This window comes from Maylandia zebra, linkage group LG3 (assembly GCF_041146795.1).
Source record: "Maylandia zebra isolate NMK-2024a linkage group LG3, Mzebra_GT3a, whole genome shotgun sequence".
Taxonomy (NCBI): domain Eukaryota; kingdom Metazoa; phylum Chordata; class Actinopteri; order Cichliformes; family Cichlidae; genus Maylandia; species Maylandia zebra.
In genome coordinates this window covers 53,196,599-53,214,660 of record NC_135169.1, presented here as the reverse complement: position 1 = coordinate 53,214,660, position 18,062 = coordinate 53,196,599, and the positions used below count along the sequence as shown (strand labels likewise).

The 18,062-nt window shown below is 41.6% G+C and overlaps 1 protein-coding gene across 2 annotated transcripts in view; it reads right to left on the bottom strand.

The window, feature by feature from the left end:
• The window catches only part of LOC112435746 (NACHT, LRR and PYD domains-containing protein 12-like), a 34,987-nt gene that overhangs the window by 10,969 nt on the left and 5,956 nt on the right, over positions 1–18,062 (bottom strand). The window contains exons 4-7 of one of the 2 annotated variants that reach the window (XM_076881994.1): positions 16,916–17,092; positions 14,583–14,759; positions 12,248–12,424; positions 1,547–1,723 (exon numbers count right to left, since the gene is read on the bottom strand). In XM_076881994.1, the coding sequence (XP_076738109.1) occupies positions 1,547–1,723; positions 12,248–12,424; positions 14,583–14,759; positions 16,916–17,092 (708 nt within the window). The remainder of the gene's footprint in view (positions 1–1,546; positions 1,724–12,247; positions 12,425–14,582; positions 14,760–16,915; positions 17,093–18,062) is intronic. The other variant, XM_076881995.1, reaches the window with a different exon arrangement.

Sequence of the window (18,062 nt, the reverse complement as noted above, 5' to 3'; positions counted from 1 at the left end):
AATATGATGAAATGATGTGTATTAGCAGCAAGTTATTGAATCATTTTCCTCAGAAACCAAACAAAATGATTGACAAACATGTTTTTACAAACTCAGTGTTGGACTTGGATCAGCAGGATAAGCTGATGTTTAAAGGCATTTGAGTCTCGCTGTATGAGAGTCCAGTTATTACTCAATATTTATGGATGATGTTCTTTCAGTGTTGCACTTTGTAGACGCTCCCTGAGCCTCACAGCCAGCTGCACATGGACCAGCTGACATTACCCAGCATTAGAGGCGGCTGTAAAAAAAATGGATTTTCCTATTTAAATGGTTTTAATTTGAATAAAGCGATGTTGATTCATTCAATCCTGAATCGATTTTTAATATAAATGTATTTTGCCAGAATCTCAGGTTAAAGCTCCCAAAAGTATTTCAACAACAAGCAAACAGATAAAACAGTAAATGAGAGCAGCTAAACACACAAAGATGGAAACACAGAGCGTGGATCGTTCACTCGACGGCACGTACACGGACACGCCGTCGGGGCTGAAAGTGGACAGCTCACAGATCCTGAAGCTGCAGGTTTCATCTGTCTCCAACCAAAACTGAGTGAACCAGCAGCAGAAGAAGATCCAAACTACGCTTTACGTTTGATGAACATCGTCATGAATTCTCTCTGACTTTGACGTTTACTTCCTGCACAGCTCTCTCTCTCTCAGTGTACTTCAAGAACAGTTTACCTTCAAAAATCTGTTTCCTGCATTATTCACTGCTTATTATGCACCAGTCTGCTGTTGTGTTCACTGCTGTCGGCCTCCCAAAACAAAGCCTCATTTCTGCTGTTCAATACTGAAGAAATGTAAACCTTTTAAAATGATGACAGATTACAAACTCTCAGCTGTGTCTGTAATCAAACCTCTGTAACTTTGCTTCACTTCAGCAGCATCAGCTCATGTTCACATGTTGATTCATGGTTTGCTTCAGTTTTTGATGGACTGCAGAATATTTTGAAGGTTATCTGCTATAAAAAGCCAGAAGAGGAAAATCTGCTTCATGTGTTTCTGTTTGATCCTCAGTGACTTTGACACAAAGGCCTCTGCTGTGATGATCACACCTCTGATCAAGTCTCACAGTGTCAGCTTTGTTTTTATACATATGGATATGTGCTGATAAATGATCAGAGTTATACAATTTCCCACTGTCTGCTGTGTGCCGTGACCTTTGACCTGCTAAAGACAGTCAGCTGTGGATTATTCATTGTTGTGTCTGATACTTAGAACTGTGAGGAAGAACACTACACAGTTAATCAGGGTCCCCTCTCTCTGAATCAGGAAAGGTGGGCAGGCCGCATGTGGGCCGCGGGCCATACGTTGAGTATCACTGTTTGAAATGTGAATGTTGTTCTGCTGCAGTCAATGGACTAAACCAGAGAAGAAGAAAACAGACTTTACCATGAAGATCCTCAGTGTGGATCAGTATAATATCAGCCTGATGTCTGCAGTTTAGTGTCAGCACAACTTTCACATCATATTCATCTCAGCACAACTAAAACATGCTGACTGACCTCAGAGTTTCAAGTCCACATCCTGGACTCTCCAGGAAACCACACAGATGCTTCACTCCTGAATCCTGCAGGTTGTAGTTATCACTCAGCTCCAGCTGTCTCAGATGGGAGGGGTTGGACTTCAGTGCTGCTGCCAGATAATCACAGCTGATCTCTGACAAACCACAGTTCCTCAATCTGTATAAAGAATGAAAGATGTAAGTTTATTAGACAAAGTGTGAGCTTGCAACCTATCAAATTAAGTTTATGGATTACTGTACATTACAGGCAAAACGTATGATTGCAATAAATTGGAAAACATCAGTTCCTCCTGCTATTGGCGCTTGGATAAACTCCTTGACACAGTGTATGGAAATGGAAAGGATTACGTACTTTCTGAAAAATAAGTTAATATATTTTGATGAAATTTGGAAGCCATTTAAACATTTTTTAAAAGTAGTAAATATAGAACAACTTATGTAGGAGAGTGGAGTAGGAGGAAATTGTTAGCATTGTGCATGCTATTTTTGTTTGTTCCTATTGAATATATTTTCTTCTTTCCCTTTTTTTTTCTTTTTCTCTTGAATTATGTATAAATGCCACATATGGTACAATTGTATATATATTTCATTTGAGCTTGTTTTTTTTTTGTTTTTTTCTTTGGTTGGAAGAGAGCAGAGCGGGAGGTGAGGGTGGGGGAAAAGGGTTTCTATTACAACAGCATATTATGGGAAACTACCTTTGAATGTTGTTGAAAAAGTAATAAAAAATATTTAAAACAAAGTGTGAGCTTGAAATCATTCAGTGTTTCATCATCTGTTCAGAGCTGAAGAAGGTTCAGAATGTAGAAGTTTAGAAAATGGAAACTCCAAACAGCTGAAGCCAACAGGAAGCAGCTTCAAACAAACACAAAAAGAGAAAAAACTCTGAATGTTTCACATTAAAGTCGTACATTTATCATAAAAACAGGACAAAGACTTGAAAAAGTCGTGTTTTTCCTTCCAGGAACCACAAGGCTTCACTTTTAAAGGTGAAGTGTGAAAGAAATGGACATATTTGAAGTCCAACACCTTTTTCCAGTCACATTATTAAAGCAGACAAACTACAAGCTCATTTTCATTCCAACAAGTCATCTTCTGACCTGGACTAACAACACTGGTCTCTATGTGCAGCTGGCTGTGAGACCAGTGCTGAGGGAGCGTCTACAAAGTGCAACACTGAAAGAACATCACACACTAATTTGCTTCCAGCACTTTCACACAAACATCTACTGTCATTATTGTCACCAAACTCTGTGGATCCTTTATTGCAAATTCAAATGGGATCAAATGGTCAGACAAAAGAGGGTTATGAGGAAATATGATGAATGTTAAGTCTAATTGTTGAATGTTGCCATTGTGTTTCTTAAATTTGTACAGTCTTAGTTCAAGCAGTAGGATCAAAGCCATTCCTTTGATCCTGACCACCTCTCCAACCACTCTGTGCTGGGGGAGGTTTTATTGTAGATACATCCTATCTGAAAGATCTGTTTCTTTTGATGTAAGCTTCCTGGGTTTACGACCCTTTGGTCAGCAGGAGGTCTCTCTCTCTCTCTCTCACACACACACACACACACACACACACACACACACACACACACACACACACACACACACACACACTCTTACAGAAGTTCACACATCTTATCACCATGTGGGCGTGGCTTTGTTCTGATGTGTTTTGTGTGAACTGTCTCTCAATAAAAGGTAGCAGGAGGAGGTCAGATCTGGGGGTCATTTTCGTGGTGGACACAGACGAGGCCTCCCTTGCGCAAATAATCGATCGATCGACTGTCTTGTTTTCTTCATGATGAATAAGTCTCTAGAATTAGCGGGGTTTGTGGAAACACAGACCCAACATTTATTTGGTCCTTCGGAGCCGGAACCTAACACATTGCATCCACCGAGGAGAGGGAGAGGACGCCACCGCAACGTCTGGGATGATTGACGTAAAGCCCTGGTGTTTCACTTTGCTTTGTCACCAGTTCGGGAAGTTTGCGCCTGAACTCCCCTCGGGATGGATGACGATTGACAGGATCCAGAGACTCTTCCCATGAACGTAAACAAACAGTGAGTACAGAAGGCCTTAGAGAGCGGCTTCGTGACCCTGCATTGACCGCAGGTACGGGAGCGCGCTAGCCGCATGAGAGAGACGCAGGCTTCTCCGCCATGTGGGGCGTTAGAGAGTTTTCAACAGAGAGCGCTAGCTGTGCGTGCAGACGCAAGCGATAGGCCTATGTTGTGTGTGTGTGCGGGCCAGACGTGGTATGCGTGAGTGTGGCTGATTGTTGTCTTGTAATGGGGAATAAAATGTGTAAGTCTGCCTTAGAAGGGGATGTAAAATTTATGGAGAAATTTTTACCGGGCAGCACGCAGTATGTAGGTTGTTGGTGTGAAAAATATGGATTTGAAGGGACATTAGTGGAAGTTAAGTGTAAAATGCTTGTAGAAAGAATAGCTGTAAGTGTAGCAGGTAAAACAGGGAAAGCGAAGCAGAGGAAGGAGTTGCAGTTAGCAGTTGCTAAGTTGTGGCTGGAGCAGGCTCAAAAGAGAAGAGAAGCACAGAATGTTAAAAGAGCAATATTGCAAGCAGTAGTTGTGAAACCTGAGGATGAAACAGCTCAATCCACTGCAACTACTTTAGAACAACACCGTAGAAAAGCATTATGAAGAGCAAGAATGTTAGCAGAAAGAAGAGCCAGAGAAGAGCGTGAGAGAGCAGAGGTGGAGGAGAAATTAAAGGCTGAGTATGGAGAGACATTAGGAGCAGCATTGAGTCCAAGACAGACTAGGCAGGGCAGGAAACAGAAAGTAAAGTTAGTGAACACAAACGTTACAACCACATATCCATCCCTGACACAACACAAAAAAAAACATATGGTGTTTCTGTCCCAGAGTGTGAAGATGAAGAAAGATTTTCTCCCGATCCATTCCGCGAGTGTGAGTATGTTTGACGTCATGGTGTGTGTGAAAAGGTATCCAGCTGGGGCAGATATGATTCTGCAGATCACCTGCCCAGTGGACAAAAAGAAATAAAATAGTTGTGTGGATGAATGATAGCATGAAGAGTGTTTGGTGTTTCTAAGTCTGAAACAGCTGTAATGCTGCTTTCTGTTTTGGAGAAAAGTACAGTAAAAAAAAAAAAACAGAGAGAGAGATGTGAGTTGTTTTAAGCAGTGATGAGAATAATGAAAGTGTGGTGAGAGATGAACACAAAAACATACAGAAAATGCATTAACTATACTAACCCTACATGCACATACACAGTAAATGATATTCATGAAGACCAGACAGCATCTTAAGCATGAGATTCTGTTTGTCATCTTGTCCAAGTCACTAGTAAGATGAAAGTGATACATAGACTAGTGGACTGAATATTATAGGAGGACAGATGGTTGCATCATAGAGGAGAAAGCAGAATGCTGATGAGAGGTCTTAAATGAGTGAGCTGAGTGACATGAGAAGAAACTTACTATGTGCTGAGACAACAGGGTTATGCTGTATGTTGTGTGTATGGCTGATTGGATGAATGTTTGAGATTAAACTGGCTGTTGATTTGTCTTTTGTTACTAAGTTGAGCCTGCCAATTGGGTTGTTACGATTTATCCCCCTGGCATGAAGAACACGTGCCATGACTTAAACAAGGCCTTTCTTTCCTTTGCTTTCCTTTATTTTATTTTATTTTGTTACTTTCATGGTGCACTGAAAGTTTTGTTTGATGATCTTTGTTTGAGCAGATCTGCACGATTAGAACCGAAGCGTCGAGAAAACTGTTGCAAAGTGAGCTTCTCCAAAATTAAAATGGGCTCAGGAGAAAGTCACTTATTTGGGACAATTAGGAAACAAGTTCCTGTCCAAAAGGATTCAACGAGGAAATCCAGTCTAAATTCTTTTTCTTTTTGAAATGACGTTGTTTTGCTGAGCGTGGAAACGAATGCGACGATAATTTCCACAATTAGCAAAAGAAGGAACCACTGAGTGAATGAGTAAGAATTTTAAAATAAATGGGAAACTGACTGACTGACAAAAGCTGACAAGACTGACTGACTTAACACCATTGTGTGAAGTCAACCCCCACCTGACAAAGGTGTGGATGTGTCTCTGTGTGTGTCTCTGTTGCAGGAGCAGAAGGAGACCACAGGAGGAAACTTGGGTCACATGACTATGTGAACTCTGAAAATGTAACCTTTTTAGTTTAAATTCTATGTCTGTGAATTTACCATGTGTGTGTCATTCACTACCTTGTGTTGCTCACAGAGATTACTGTGAGAAAGAGTGTATACACCTGCGCAGCGCTAACATTTACATTTCTTTTTACAGCAGATGGTTAATCATGTGATTTGATCATGTGGTTTACAGCAGGACACAACTTAATGATGTTTCTCTACCACAGGATTACTGAGATTTTGTATGAAGAGAACTGTAGTTACAGGCTATATGTTGATGATGAAATTACACTGTGTTTTTGAGAGAATGTTACAGGGAAGAAATGAATGCAGTGTGAGACATACTGTGATGAGACCATTGTTACTTTTTCCACAGCGAGTGTTAACTTTATGACTTTTCACAGCTCCTCTGGAATCTGGATGGCCGACACCTGACAACCGGGATGAACCTTGTGTTTGGCTAATGTTGTTTTTCTTTAAGAGTGCTTGTAAAGGATTCAGCACAGACAGACGAGTGACAATTGAACAGATGTGCAGTGGTTACAGAATAGTTACATCGGGGCCCATTATCTGACCACACTGTTGGGCTCATGGTGAGTGACAAACTTAAGGGACGTCACTGATTACAATGTGGAATGACATTGAGATGTTAAATAATTTGGAACAAATTATGGGAAAAAGTAGGAGTTTAATGAGTTTAGAATAAACCTGCAATGATCCTTGTCTCTGTGATGCTGAATACTTTATTACTCTTATGATCTATAGTTGGTTGCAAATGTGAAGTTGTTTTAATTTTAAGACTTTGTCTTCTAGGATACAGGAGCTGGGAGTTAAACAAGCTGAACATTTAAGTGCTGACTAATGTTTTTACACAGGGTTACAGCTTGGAGTGAAGCTGCTCCAAGGGACAAACCCTGGAGATTGTTTTAGGGAGACTGTGCAACATTCTTGTACATGTCTCATTGGGGAGTTGACACATGGCGAAAGCCGTGTGGCGAGAGGAGTGTCATTTTTTTTCATTTGTAGATGTCGTGAGGTGCCATGACGAGAAGGAGTGACTCAGAGGATTGTCCACAAGATGGAAGCTGAGGCCTGGAGAGAGTCTTCAGGAGGATGAGAGATCACCTTCAGCACGGAGAGCTGTGCTACTGGGCTTCCAAAGGATTGTCACAAGGAGACTTTGCACAGCAAATCTTAAATAAGATGAAAGAGTTTCGACGTTGACGTTAAGGAAGACAACTAAGGGGTACGACGTGCTCTGCCTTAAAATCTTCAGCAGCGTTGGAAAATGAGAACCTGAGGGAGCGTGCCAAGCTCCATAAGTGACAGCGCAGAGGAGGTCCAGCGATGGACTTGTGGTTCTGTGAACAGCACAAATGCCAGGTGACTGTAAAATAACTAACAGCATTTTTTTTTCCACAAGTGAAGCCAGTAACTTACTATCCTAAAAGATTAGCTCCAGTTGCTCATGCTTTACCTCCATGCGTGAGATCAGTATGTGCAGCAGCTTAAGCTGTACAATGTTTCAACAGTTTATTTCACCTTTGACATTGTTAGTTCCACACGAGGTAGATGTCTACTACTGCAGACTAAACTTACATTTCTGTCACCTACAAGACACTTGTCTTTAATGTTACTGTTACTCTCACAACCACACATATTACCATAAAGTGGTGCACAATTCTGAATCTGTCCAATCCTTTTTGCCAACGGAGGAGGGCACTTCTCATGAGTGTAGAGAACACGTGGAAAAGAAGTGTAAGCTGAGGGATGACTTACTGAATGTGCCACTCGTTGAGGGAAAGGTTTGGTTTGTTGATAGTTTGAGCTTTACAACAGCAGAGGGACAGACTAGAACAGGTTTTACTGTAGTAGACAGTGAGAAAGTTATCTATGTAGGGCAACTAGCATGTTTCATATTTGCTTGAGCAGCAGAGATGCTAGCTTTAACGGAAGCGTGTCATGCTGTAGAGAGACAATATACCCTGATAGGCAGTATGTATTTGCTACTGTACATTTCTTTGTAGTGCAGTGAGTGAGACAAGGTGTGACAACTTCGACAGGGAAACCTGCAGAACACACCAAACTCTTGCAAAATCTGCTGGAGGCAGTGTTATTAACAAGTGGAATTGCCGTTTGTAATTGTGCAGCACACATGTGAGGGAAAGATCCAGTTGCATTAGGGAAAGTTTTTGCAGATAAGATCACAAAAGAGGCAGCTGTAGTTAAACATGGTGTTCACATTTTAGCAGTACAACATCAGCAGACATATAGGGCCACTCACCTACTGCAGGAAAACAGTTGTGACTTACAGGAGGAGCGAGCTTGCAGGTTGGTGTTTATTATCTGTGTGATAAACCACTATTGCCTAATAATTTGTATAAGACTGCTGCTATTTTGAGCCATGGCCTATGCCATGTCTCAACAGGAGGGAGATGAGCAGTCGTTATACTCACTCTAGGATTATTAAATACTTTTAAAAAAACCTTTTTGCAGGCAGAGAGAACTAATAGAACAGTAAAGTTAAGATTTAGGCAGGACATGATTAGACTGTATAGAATTAGTTAAGATGTACATGAGAATTACTCCAACAGAGAACGGCCTGATTCTTTGAGATTACATATGTTAGAGCAGGGGTGCCCAATCCCGGTCCTCGAGAGCTACCGTCCTGCAGCTTTTAGATGCATCCCTACTCCAACACAGCTGAATCAAATGAATGGCTTGTTATCAGGCCTTTGCCAAGCACGATGGCATGCTGAAGAGGTAATCAAACCATTTGATTCAGCTGTGTTGGAGTAGGGATGCATCTAAAAGCTGCAGGACGGTAGCTCTCGAGGACCGGGATTGGGCACCCCTGTGTTAGAGCATTTAGAGTTCTAGTCTTCTGTAGTGATGATAGAAAAGCAGAAGAGAGAGCATATTAGCAGATTAGATGCTTGAAATGTTTAAAAGTAAAGAAGTCTCGAGAACAAATGATCTGCCAGATGATTCTGTTTCTCCGCAGGAGCAGAGTCTGAAGTCTGGAGATTGGATGTTGATAAGGCCATGGAGAGGAAGTGCTGGTCCAGTCCATGGTGGGAAGGTCCATATCGGGCGCTGCTGACAATGACCACAGCAGTGAAGATTGCTGGAAGGAACACTCGGATATATCAAGCGCACTGCAACAAGGTGACACACATCCAGGCCAGCTCGGAGTAAGTGGCAGGAAGACCGGGTACAAAGGGGGGGGGGGGGGTTGGGAGCCTCCAGGGCCCCTCGTCTCAATCCGGTGAAGAAACCAACTGAGCCACAGGTACTCATCAGAATGGCTGGGAATGTGCTGTGCATCTTCTTGAGCCTGTGGACCCTGAGTGGGATGACAGGGAGCGCACTGGAACAGAGCAAACCACACCCAGTGCCGCATGGGTTTTCAACAACTACTGGTGGCAGTTTAAGAACACAACCGCTCACATAAAGAATGAGACCAATGGTTATGCTTGTGATGCCACTGACTACACATTCTTCTGGACTGTGGCCCTATAGCATCACTGAGAGCGAGACAGTTTGTTTGGTTGCCTTAGCAACACATCCAGGAACACTGCCAACTTTTCAACTCCTCTGAACCTGAATGGAAGGTTGATTCACCAGTAGCTGGGAAGGTGAACTGCTCTGGTAGGACAGACCTGCTAGTCTGACTCAAAGAATATGACTTGTTGCAGGACATTATACAGTTAAACGAACTGGAAACAGACCAATTGCCTATGTGTATGAAGGACAATGGATTAGTCCAAGTTGGAGATTTATCATGGAATTTGTGCAACATCACCTATTCTTTTGTCTTCTGCAAGAAGGATGTAAACAGAGAAGCCTTTTGTCTACATTTACATCATGAACACTTGAGGTTTTGAGCCAAGAAGATCAAAACACCTTGATCCAATTTCCTTTACAAAGCTTTTTCTGTGGTGACAACAGGACAGGAGAAGAGTTGTAAATGCAGATAATTCATCAGTTGACTCTAACCCCCACAGGATGCCTACAGTGAGAAGATTTGGGGGGTTGATAGGAGTCATAAAGAAGGGTGTTGACCAGGCTGCAGCTTTGAAGTTAGCTGAGAGCCACATAGACAAACAAAATCAACTGATGCGTTTAAATGCCTATGTCTGTATACAGTTGGATTGTAGTGACATATGATTTTTGAGAATGTTGATTCTTCTTGTTCGACTGTTGACATTCAGTTGTTTACTTGAAGAAATACATAATGAATTGCACGACAGGAGTAGATCCGCCACAAGGCTGGATAGCTTGGTTACCGTCTGGTCCTTGGTGGCATCTTCTTTTGAAAATATTAATTCCTGTTTTTGGACTGTTGACATTGATTTGCTTATGTATAGGATGTAGTTTACTGTGTACGAATGAAATCTACACTGACATTGTCCAAACAAAGGATGCATAAGTTAAAATTTAAGTATACAATGACAAAAAGGAGGGAAATGTTAAGTCTAATTGTTGAATGTTGCCATTGTGTTTCTTAAATTTGTACAGTCTTAGTTCAAGCAGTAGGATCAAAGCCATTCCTTTGATCCTGACCACCTCTCCAACCACTCTGTGCTGGGGGAGGTTTTATTGAAAGATCTGTTTCTTTTGATGTTAGCTTCCTGGGTTTACGACCCTCTGGTCAGCAGGAGGTCTCTCTCTCTCTCTCACACACACACACACACACACACACACACACACACACACACACACACACACACACACACACACACACTCTTACAGAAGTTCACACATCTTATCACCATGTGGGCGTGGCTTTGTTCTGATGTGTTTTGTGTGAACTGTCTCTCAATAAAAGGTAGCAGGAGGAGGTCAGATCTGGGGGTCATTTTCGTGGTGGACACAGACGAGGCCTCCCTTGCGCAAATAATCGATCGATCGACTGTCTTGTTTTCTTCATGATGAATAAGTCTCTAGAATTAGCAGGGTTTGTGGAAACACAGACCCAACAATGAAATGTTGTGTATTAGCAGCAAGTTATTGAATCATTTTCCTCAGAAACCAAACAAAATGATTGACAAACATGTTTTTACAAACTCAGTGTTGGACTTGGATCAGCAGGATAAGCTGATGTTTAAAGGCATTTGAGTCTTGCTGTATGAGAGTCCAGTTATTACTCAATATTTATGGATGATGTTCTTTCAGTGTTGCACTTTTGCTCCCTGAGCCTCACAGCCAGCTGCACATGGACCAGCTGACATTACCCAGCATTAGAGGCGGCTGTAAAAAAATGGATTTTCCTATTTAAATGGTTTTAATTTGAATAAAGCGATGTTGATTCATTCAATCCTGAATCGATTTTTAATATAAATGTATTTTGCCAGAATCTCAGGTTAAAGCTCCCAAAAGTATTTCAACAACAAGCAAACAGATAAAACAGTAAATGAGAGCAGCTAAACACACAAAGATGGAAACACAGAGCGTGGATCGTCCACTCGATGGCACGTACACGGACACGCCGTCGGGGCTGAAAGTGGACAGCTCACAGATCCTGAAGCTGCAGGTTTCATCTGTCTCCAACCAAAACTGACTGAACCAGCAGCAGAAGAAGATCCAAACTACGCTTTACGTTTGATGAACATCGTCATGAATTCTCTCTGACTTTGATGTTTACTTCCTGCACAGCTCTCTCTCTCTCAGTGTACTTCAAGAACAGTTTACCTTCAAAAATCTGTTTCCTGCATTATTCACTGCTTATTACGCACCAGTCTGCTGTTGTGTTCACTGCTGTCGGCCTCTGAAAACAAAGCCTCATTTCTGCTGTTCAATACTGAAGAAATGTAAACCTTTTAAAATGATGACAGATTACAAACTCTCAGCTGTGTCTGTAATCAAACCTCTGTAACTTTGCTTCACTTCAGCAGCATCAGCTCATGTTCACATGTTGATTCATGGTTTGCTTCAGTTTTTGATGGACTGCAGAATATTTTGAAGGTTATCTGCTATAAAAAGCCAGAACAGGAAAATCTGCTTCATGTGTTTCTGTTTGATCCTCAGTGACTTTGACACAAAGGCCTCTGCTGTGATGATCACACCTCTGATCAAGTCTCACAGTGTCAGCTTTGTTTTTATACATATGGATATGTGCTGATAAATGATCAGAGTTATAATATTTCCCACTGTCTGCTGTGTGCCGTGACCTTTGACCTGCTAAAGACAGTCAGCTGTGGATTATTCATTGTTGTGTCTGATACTTAGAACTGTGAGGAAGAACACTACACAGTTAATCAGGGTCCCCTCTCTCTGAATCAGGAAAGGTGGGCAGGCCGCGTGTGGGCCGCGGGCCATACGTTGAGTCTCACTGTTTGAAATGTGAACATTGTTCTGCTGCAGTCAATGGACTAAACCAGAGAAGAAGAAAACAGACTTTACCATGAAGATCCTCAGTGTGGATCAGTATAATATCAGCCTGATGTCTGCAGTTTAGTGTCAGCACAACTTTCACATCATATTCATCTCAGCACAACTAAAACATGCTGACTGACCTCAGAGTTTCAAGTCCACATCCTGGACTCTCCAGGAAACCACACAGATGCTTCACTCCTGAATCCTGCAGCTTGTTGTTGGAGCTCAGGTCCAGCTGTCTCAGATGGGAGGGGTTGGACTTCAGTGCTGCTGCCAGATAATCACAGCTGATCTCTGACAAACCACAGCCCCTCAATCTGTATAAAGAATGAAAGATGTAAGTTTATTAGACAAAGTGTGAGCTTGAAATCATTCAGTGTTTCATCATCTGTTCAGAGCTGAAGAAGGTTCAGAATGTAGAAGTTTAGAAAATGGAAACTCCAAACAGCTGAAGCCAACAGGAAGCAGCTTCAAACAAACACAACAAAAGAAAAAACTCTGAACGTTTCACATTAAAGTCGTACATTTCTCATAAAAACAGGACAAAGACTTGAAAAAGTCGTGTTTTTCCTTCCAGGAACCACAAGGCTTCACTTTTAAAGGTGAAGTGTGAAAGAAATGGACATATTTGAAGTCCAACACCTTTTTCCAGTCACATTATTAAAGCAGACAAACTACAAGCTCATTTTCATTCCAACAAGTCATCTTCTGACCTGGACTAACAACACTGGTCTCTATGTGCAGCTGGCTGTGAGACCAGTGCTCAGGGAGCGTCTACAAAGTGCAACACTGAAAGAACATCACACACTAATTTGCTTCCAGCACTTTCACACAAACATCTACTGTCATTATTGTCACCAAACTCTGTGGATCCTTTATTGCAAATTCAAATGGGATCAAATGGTCAGACAAAAGAGGGTTATGAGGAAATATGATGAAATGTTGTGTATTAGCAGCAAGTTATTGAATCATTTTCCTCAGAAACCAAACAAAATGATTGACAAACATGTTTTTACAAACTCAGTGTTGGACTTGGATCAGCAGGATAAGCTGATGTTTAAAGGCATTTGAGTCTCGCTGTATGAGAGTCCAGTTATTACTCAATATTTATGGATGATGTTCTTTCTGTGTTGCACTTTGTAGACGCTCCCTGAGCCTCACAGCCAGCTGCACATGGACCAGCTGACATTACCCAGCATTAGAGGCGGCTGTAAAAAAATGGATTTTCCTATTTAAATGGTTTTAATTTGAATAAAGCGATGTTGATTCATTCAATCCTGAATCGATTTTTAATGTAAATGTATTTTGCCAGAATCTCAGGTTAAAGCTCCCAAAAGTATTTCAACAACAAGCAAACAGATAAAACAGTAAATGAGAGCAGCTAAACACACAAAGATGGAAACACAGAGCGTGGATCGTTCACTCGACGGCACGTACACGGACACGCCGTCGGGGCTGAAAGTGGACAGCTCACAGATCCTGAAGCTGCAGGTTTCATCTGTCTCCAACCAAAACTGACTGAACCAGCAGCAGAAGAAGATCCAAACTACGCTTTACGTTTGATGAACATCGTCATGAATTCTCTCTGACTTTGACGTTTACTTCCTGCACAGCTCTCTCTCTCTCTCAGTGTACTTCAAGAACAGTTTACCTTCAAAAATCTGTTTCCTGCATTATTCACTGCTTATTACGCACCAGTCTGCTGTTGTGTTCACTGCTGTCGGCCTCCCAAAACAAAGCCTCATTTCTGCTGTTCAATACTGAAGAAATGTAAACCTTTTAAAATGATGACAGATTACAAACTCTCAGCTGTGTCTGTAATCAAACCTCTGTAACTTTGCTTCACTTCAGCAGCATCAGCTCATGTTCACATGTTGATTCATGGTTTGCTTCAGTTTTTGATGGACTGCAGAATATTTTGAAGGTTATCTGCTATAAAAAGCCAGAACAGGAAAATCTGCTTCATGTGTTTCTGTTTGATCCTCAGTGACTTTGACACAAAGGCCTCTGCTGTGATGATCACACCTCTGATCAAGTCTCACAGTGTCAGCTTTGTTTTTATACATATGGATATGTGCTGATAAATGATCAGAGTTATAATATTTCCCACTGTCTGCTGTGTGCCGTGACCTTTGACCTGCTAAAGACAGTCAGCTGTGGATTATTCATTGTTGTGTCTGATACTTAGAACTGTGAGGAAGAACACTACACAGTTAATCAGGGTCCCCTCTCTCTGAATCAGGAAAGGTGGGCAGGCCGCGTGTGGGCCGCGGGCCATACGTTGAGTCTCACTGTTTGAAATGTGAACATTGTTCTGCTGCAGTCAATGGACTAAACCAGAGAAGAAGAAAACAGACTTTACCATGAAGATCCTCAGTGTGGATCAGTATAATATCAGCCTGATGTCTGCAGTTTAGTGTCAGCACAACTTTCACATCATATTCATCTCAGCACAACTAAAACATGCTGACTGACCTCAGAGTTTCAAGTCCACATCCTGGACTCTCCAGGAAACCACACAGATGCTTCACTCCTGAATCCTGCAGCTTGTTGTTGGAGCTCAGGTGCAGCTGTCTCAGATGGGAGGGGTTGGACTTCAGTGCTGCTGCCAGATAATCACAGCTGATCTCTGACAAACCACAGTCCCACAATCTGTATAAAGAATGAAAGATGTAAGTTTATTAGACAAAGTGTGAGCTTGAAATCATTCAGTGTTTCATCATCTGTTCAGAGCTGAAGAAGGTTCAGAATGTAGAAGTTTAGAAAATGGAAACTCCAAACAGCTGAAGCCAACAGGAAGCAGCTTCAAACAAACACAACAAGAGAAAAAACTCTGAACGTTTCACATTAAAGTCGTACATTTCTCATAAAAACAGGACAAAGACTTGAAAAAGTCGTGTTTTTCCTTCCAGGAACCACAAGGCTTCACTTTTAAAGGTGAAGTGTGAAAGAAATGGACATATTTGAAGTCCAACACCTTTTTCCAGTCACATTATTAAAGCAGACAAACTACAAGCTCATTTTCATTCCAACAAGTCATCTTCTGACCTGGACTAACAACACTGGTCTCTATGTGCAGCTGGCTGTGAGACCAGTGCTCAGGGAGCGTCTACAAAGTGCAACACTGACAGAACATCACACACTCATTTGCTTCCAGCACTTCCACACAAACATCTACTGTCATTATTGTCACCAAACTCTGTGGATCCTTTATTGCAAATTCAAATGGGATCAAATGGTCAGACAAAAGAGGGTTATGAGGAAATATGATGAAATGTTGTGTATTAGCAGCAAGTTATTGAATCATTTTCCTCAGAAACCAAACAAAATGATTGACAAACATGTTTTTACAAACTCAGTGTTGGACTTGGATCAGCAGGATAAGCTGATGTTTAAAGGCATTTGAGTCTCGCTGTATGAGAGTCCAGTTATTACTCAATATTTATGGATGATGTTCTTTCTGTGTTGCACTTTGTAGACGCTCCCTGAGCCTCACAGCCAGCTGCACATGGACCAGCTGACATTACCCAGCATTAGAGGCGGCTGTAAAAAAATGGATTTTCCTATTTAAATGGTTTTAATTTGAATAAAGCGATGTTGATTCATTCAATCCTGAATCGATTTTTAATATAAATGTATTTTGCCAGAATCTCAGGTTAAAGCTCCCAAAAGTATTTCAACAACAAGCAAACAGACAAAACAGTAAATGAGAGCAGCTAAACACACAAAGATGGAAACACAGAGCGTGGATCGTTCACTCGACGGCACGTACACGGACACGCCGTCGGGGCTGAAAGTGGACAGCTCACAGATCCTGAAGCTGCAGGTTTCATCTGTCTCCAACCAAAACTGAGTGAACCAGCAGCAGAAGAAGATCCAAACTACGCTTTACGTTTGATGAACATCGTCATGAATTCTCTCTGACTTTGACGTTTACTTCCTGCACAGCTCTCTCTCTCTCAGTGTACTTCAAGAACAGTTTACCTTCAAAAATCTGTTTCCTGCATTATTCACTGCTTATTACGCACCAGTCTGCTGTTGTGTTCACTGCTGTCGGCCTCCCAAAACAAAGCCTCATTTCTGCTGTTCAATACTGAAGAAATGTAAACCTTTTAAAATGATGACAGATTACAAACTCTCAGCTGTGTCTGTAATCAAACCTCTGTAACTTTGCTTCACTTCAGCAGCATCAGCTCATGTTCACATGTTGATTCATGGTTTGCTTCAGTTTTTGATGGACTGCAGAATATTTTGAAGGTTATCTGCTATAAAAAGCCAGAACAGGAAAATCTGCTTCATGTGTTTCTGTTTGATCCTCAGTGACTTTGACACAAAGGCCTCTGCTGTGATGATCACACCTCTGATCAAGTCTCACAGTGTCAGCTTTGTTTTTATACATATGGATATGTGCTGATAAATGATCAGAGTTATAATATTTCCCACTGTCTGCTGTGTGCCGTGACCTTTGACCTGCTAAAGACAGTCAGCTGTGGATTATTCATTGTTGTGTCTGATACTTAGAACTGTGAGGAAGAACACTACACAGTTAATCAGGGTCCCCTCTCTCTGAATCAGGAAAGGTGGGCAGGCCGCGTGTGGGCCGCGGGCCATACGTTGAGTCTCACTGTTTGAAATGTGAACATTGTTCTGCTGCAGTCAATGGACTAAACCAGAGAAGAAGAAAACAGACTTTACCATGAAGATCCTCAGTGTGGATCAGTATAATATCAGCCTGATGTCTGCAGTTTAGTGTCAGCACAACTTTCACATCATATTCATCTCAGCACAACTAAAACATGCTGACTGACCTCAGAGTTTCAAGTCCACATCCTGGACTCTCCAGGAAACCACACAGATGCTTCACTCCTGAATCCTGCAGCTTGTTGTTGTAGCTCAGGTCCAGCTGTCTCAGATGGGAGGGGTTGGACTTCAGTGCTGCTGCCAGATAATCACAGCTGATCTCTGACAAACCACAGTCCCACAATCTGTATAAAGAATGAAAGATGTAAGTTTATTAGACAAAGTGTGAGCTTGAAATCATTCAGTGTTTCATCATCTGTTCAGAGCTGAAGAAGGTTCAGAATGTAGAAGTTTAGAAAATGGAAACTCCAAACAGCTGAAGCCAACAGGAAGCAGCTTCAAACAAACACAACAAGAGAAAAAACTCTGAATGTTTCACATTAAAGTCGTACATTTATCATAAAAACAGGACAAAGACTTGAAAAAGTCGTGTTTTTCCTTCCAGGAACCACAAGGCTTCACTTTTAAAGGTGAAGTGTGAAAGAAATGGACATATTTGAAGTCCAACACCTTTTTCCAGTCACATTATTAAAGCAGACAAACTACAAGCTCATTTTCATTCCAACAAGTCATCTTCTGACCTGGACTAACAACACTGGTCTCTATGTGCAGCTGGCTGTGAGACCAGTGCTCAGGGAGCGTCTACAAAGTGCAACACTGAAAGAACATCACACACTCATTTGCTTCCAGCACTTTCACACAAACATCTACTGTCATTATTGTCACCAAACTCTGTGGATCCTTTATTGCAAATTCAAATGGGATCAAATGGTCAGACAAAAGAGGGTTATGAGGAAATATGATGAAACTTTGTGTATTAGCAGCAAGTTATTGAATCATTTTCCTCAGAAACCAAACAAAATGATTGACAAACATGTTTTTACAAACTCAGTGTTGGACTTGGATCAGCAGGATAAGCTGATGTTTAAAGGCATTTGAGTCTCGCTGTATGAGAGTCCAGTTATTACTCAATATTTATGGATGATGTTCTTTCAGTGTTGCACTTTGTAGACGCTCCCTGAGCCTCACAGCCAGCTGCACATGGACCAGCTGACATTACCCAGCATTAGAGGCGGCTGTAAAAAAATGGATTTTCCTATTTAAATGGTTTTAATTTGAATAAAGCGATGTTGATTCATTCAATCCTGAATCGAT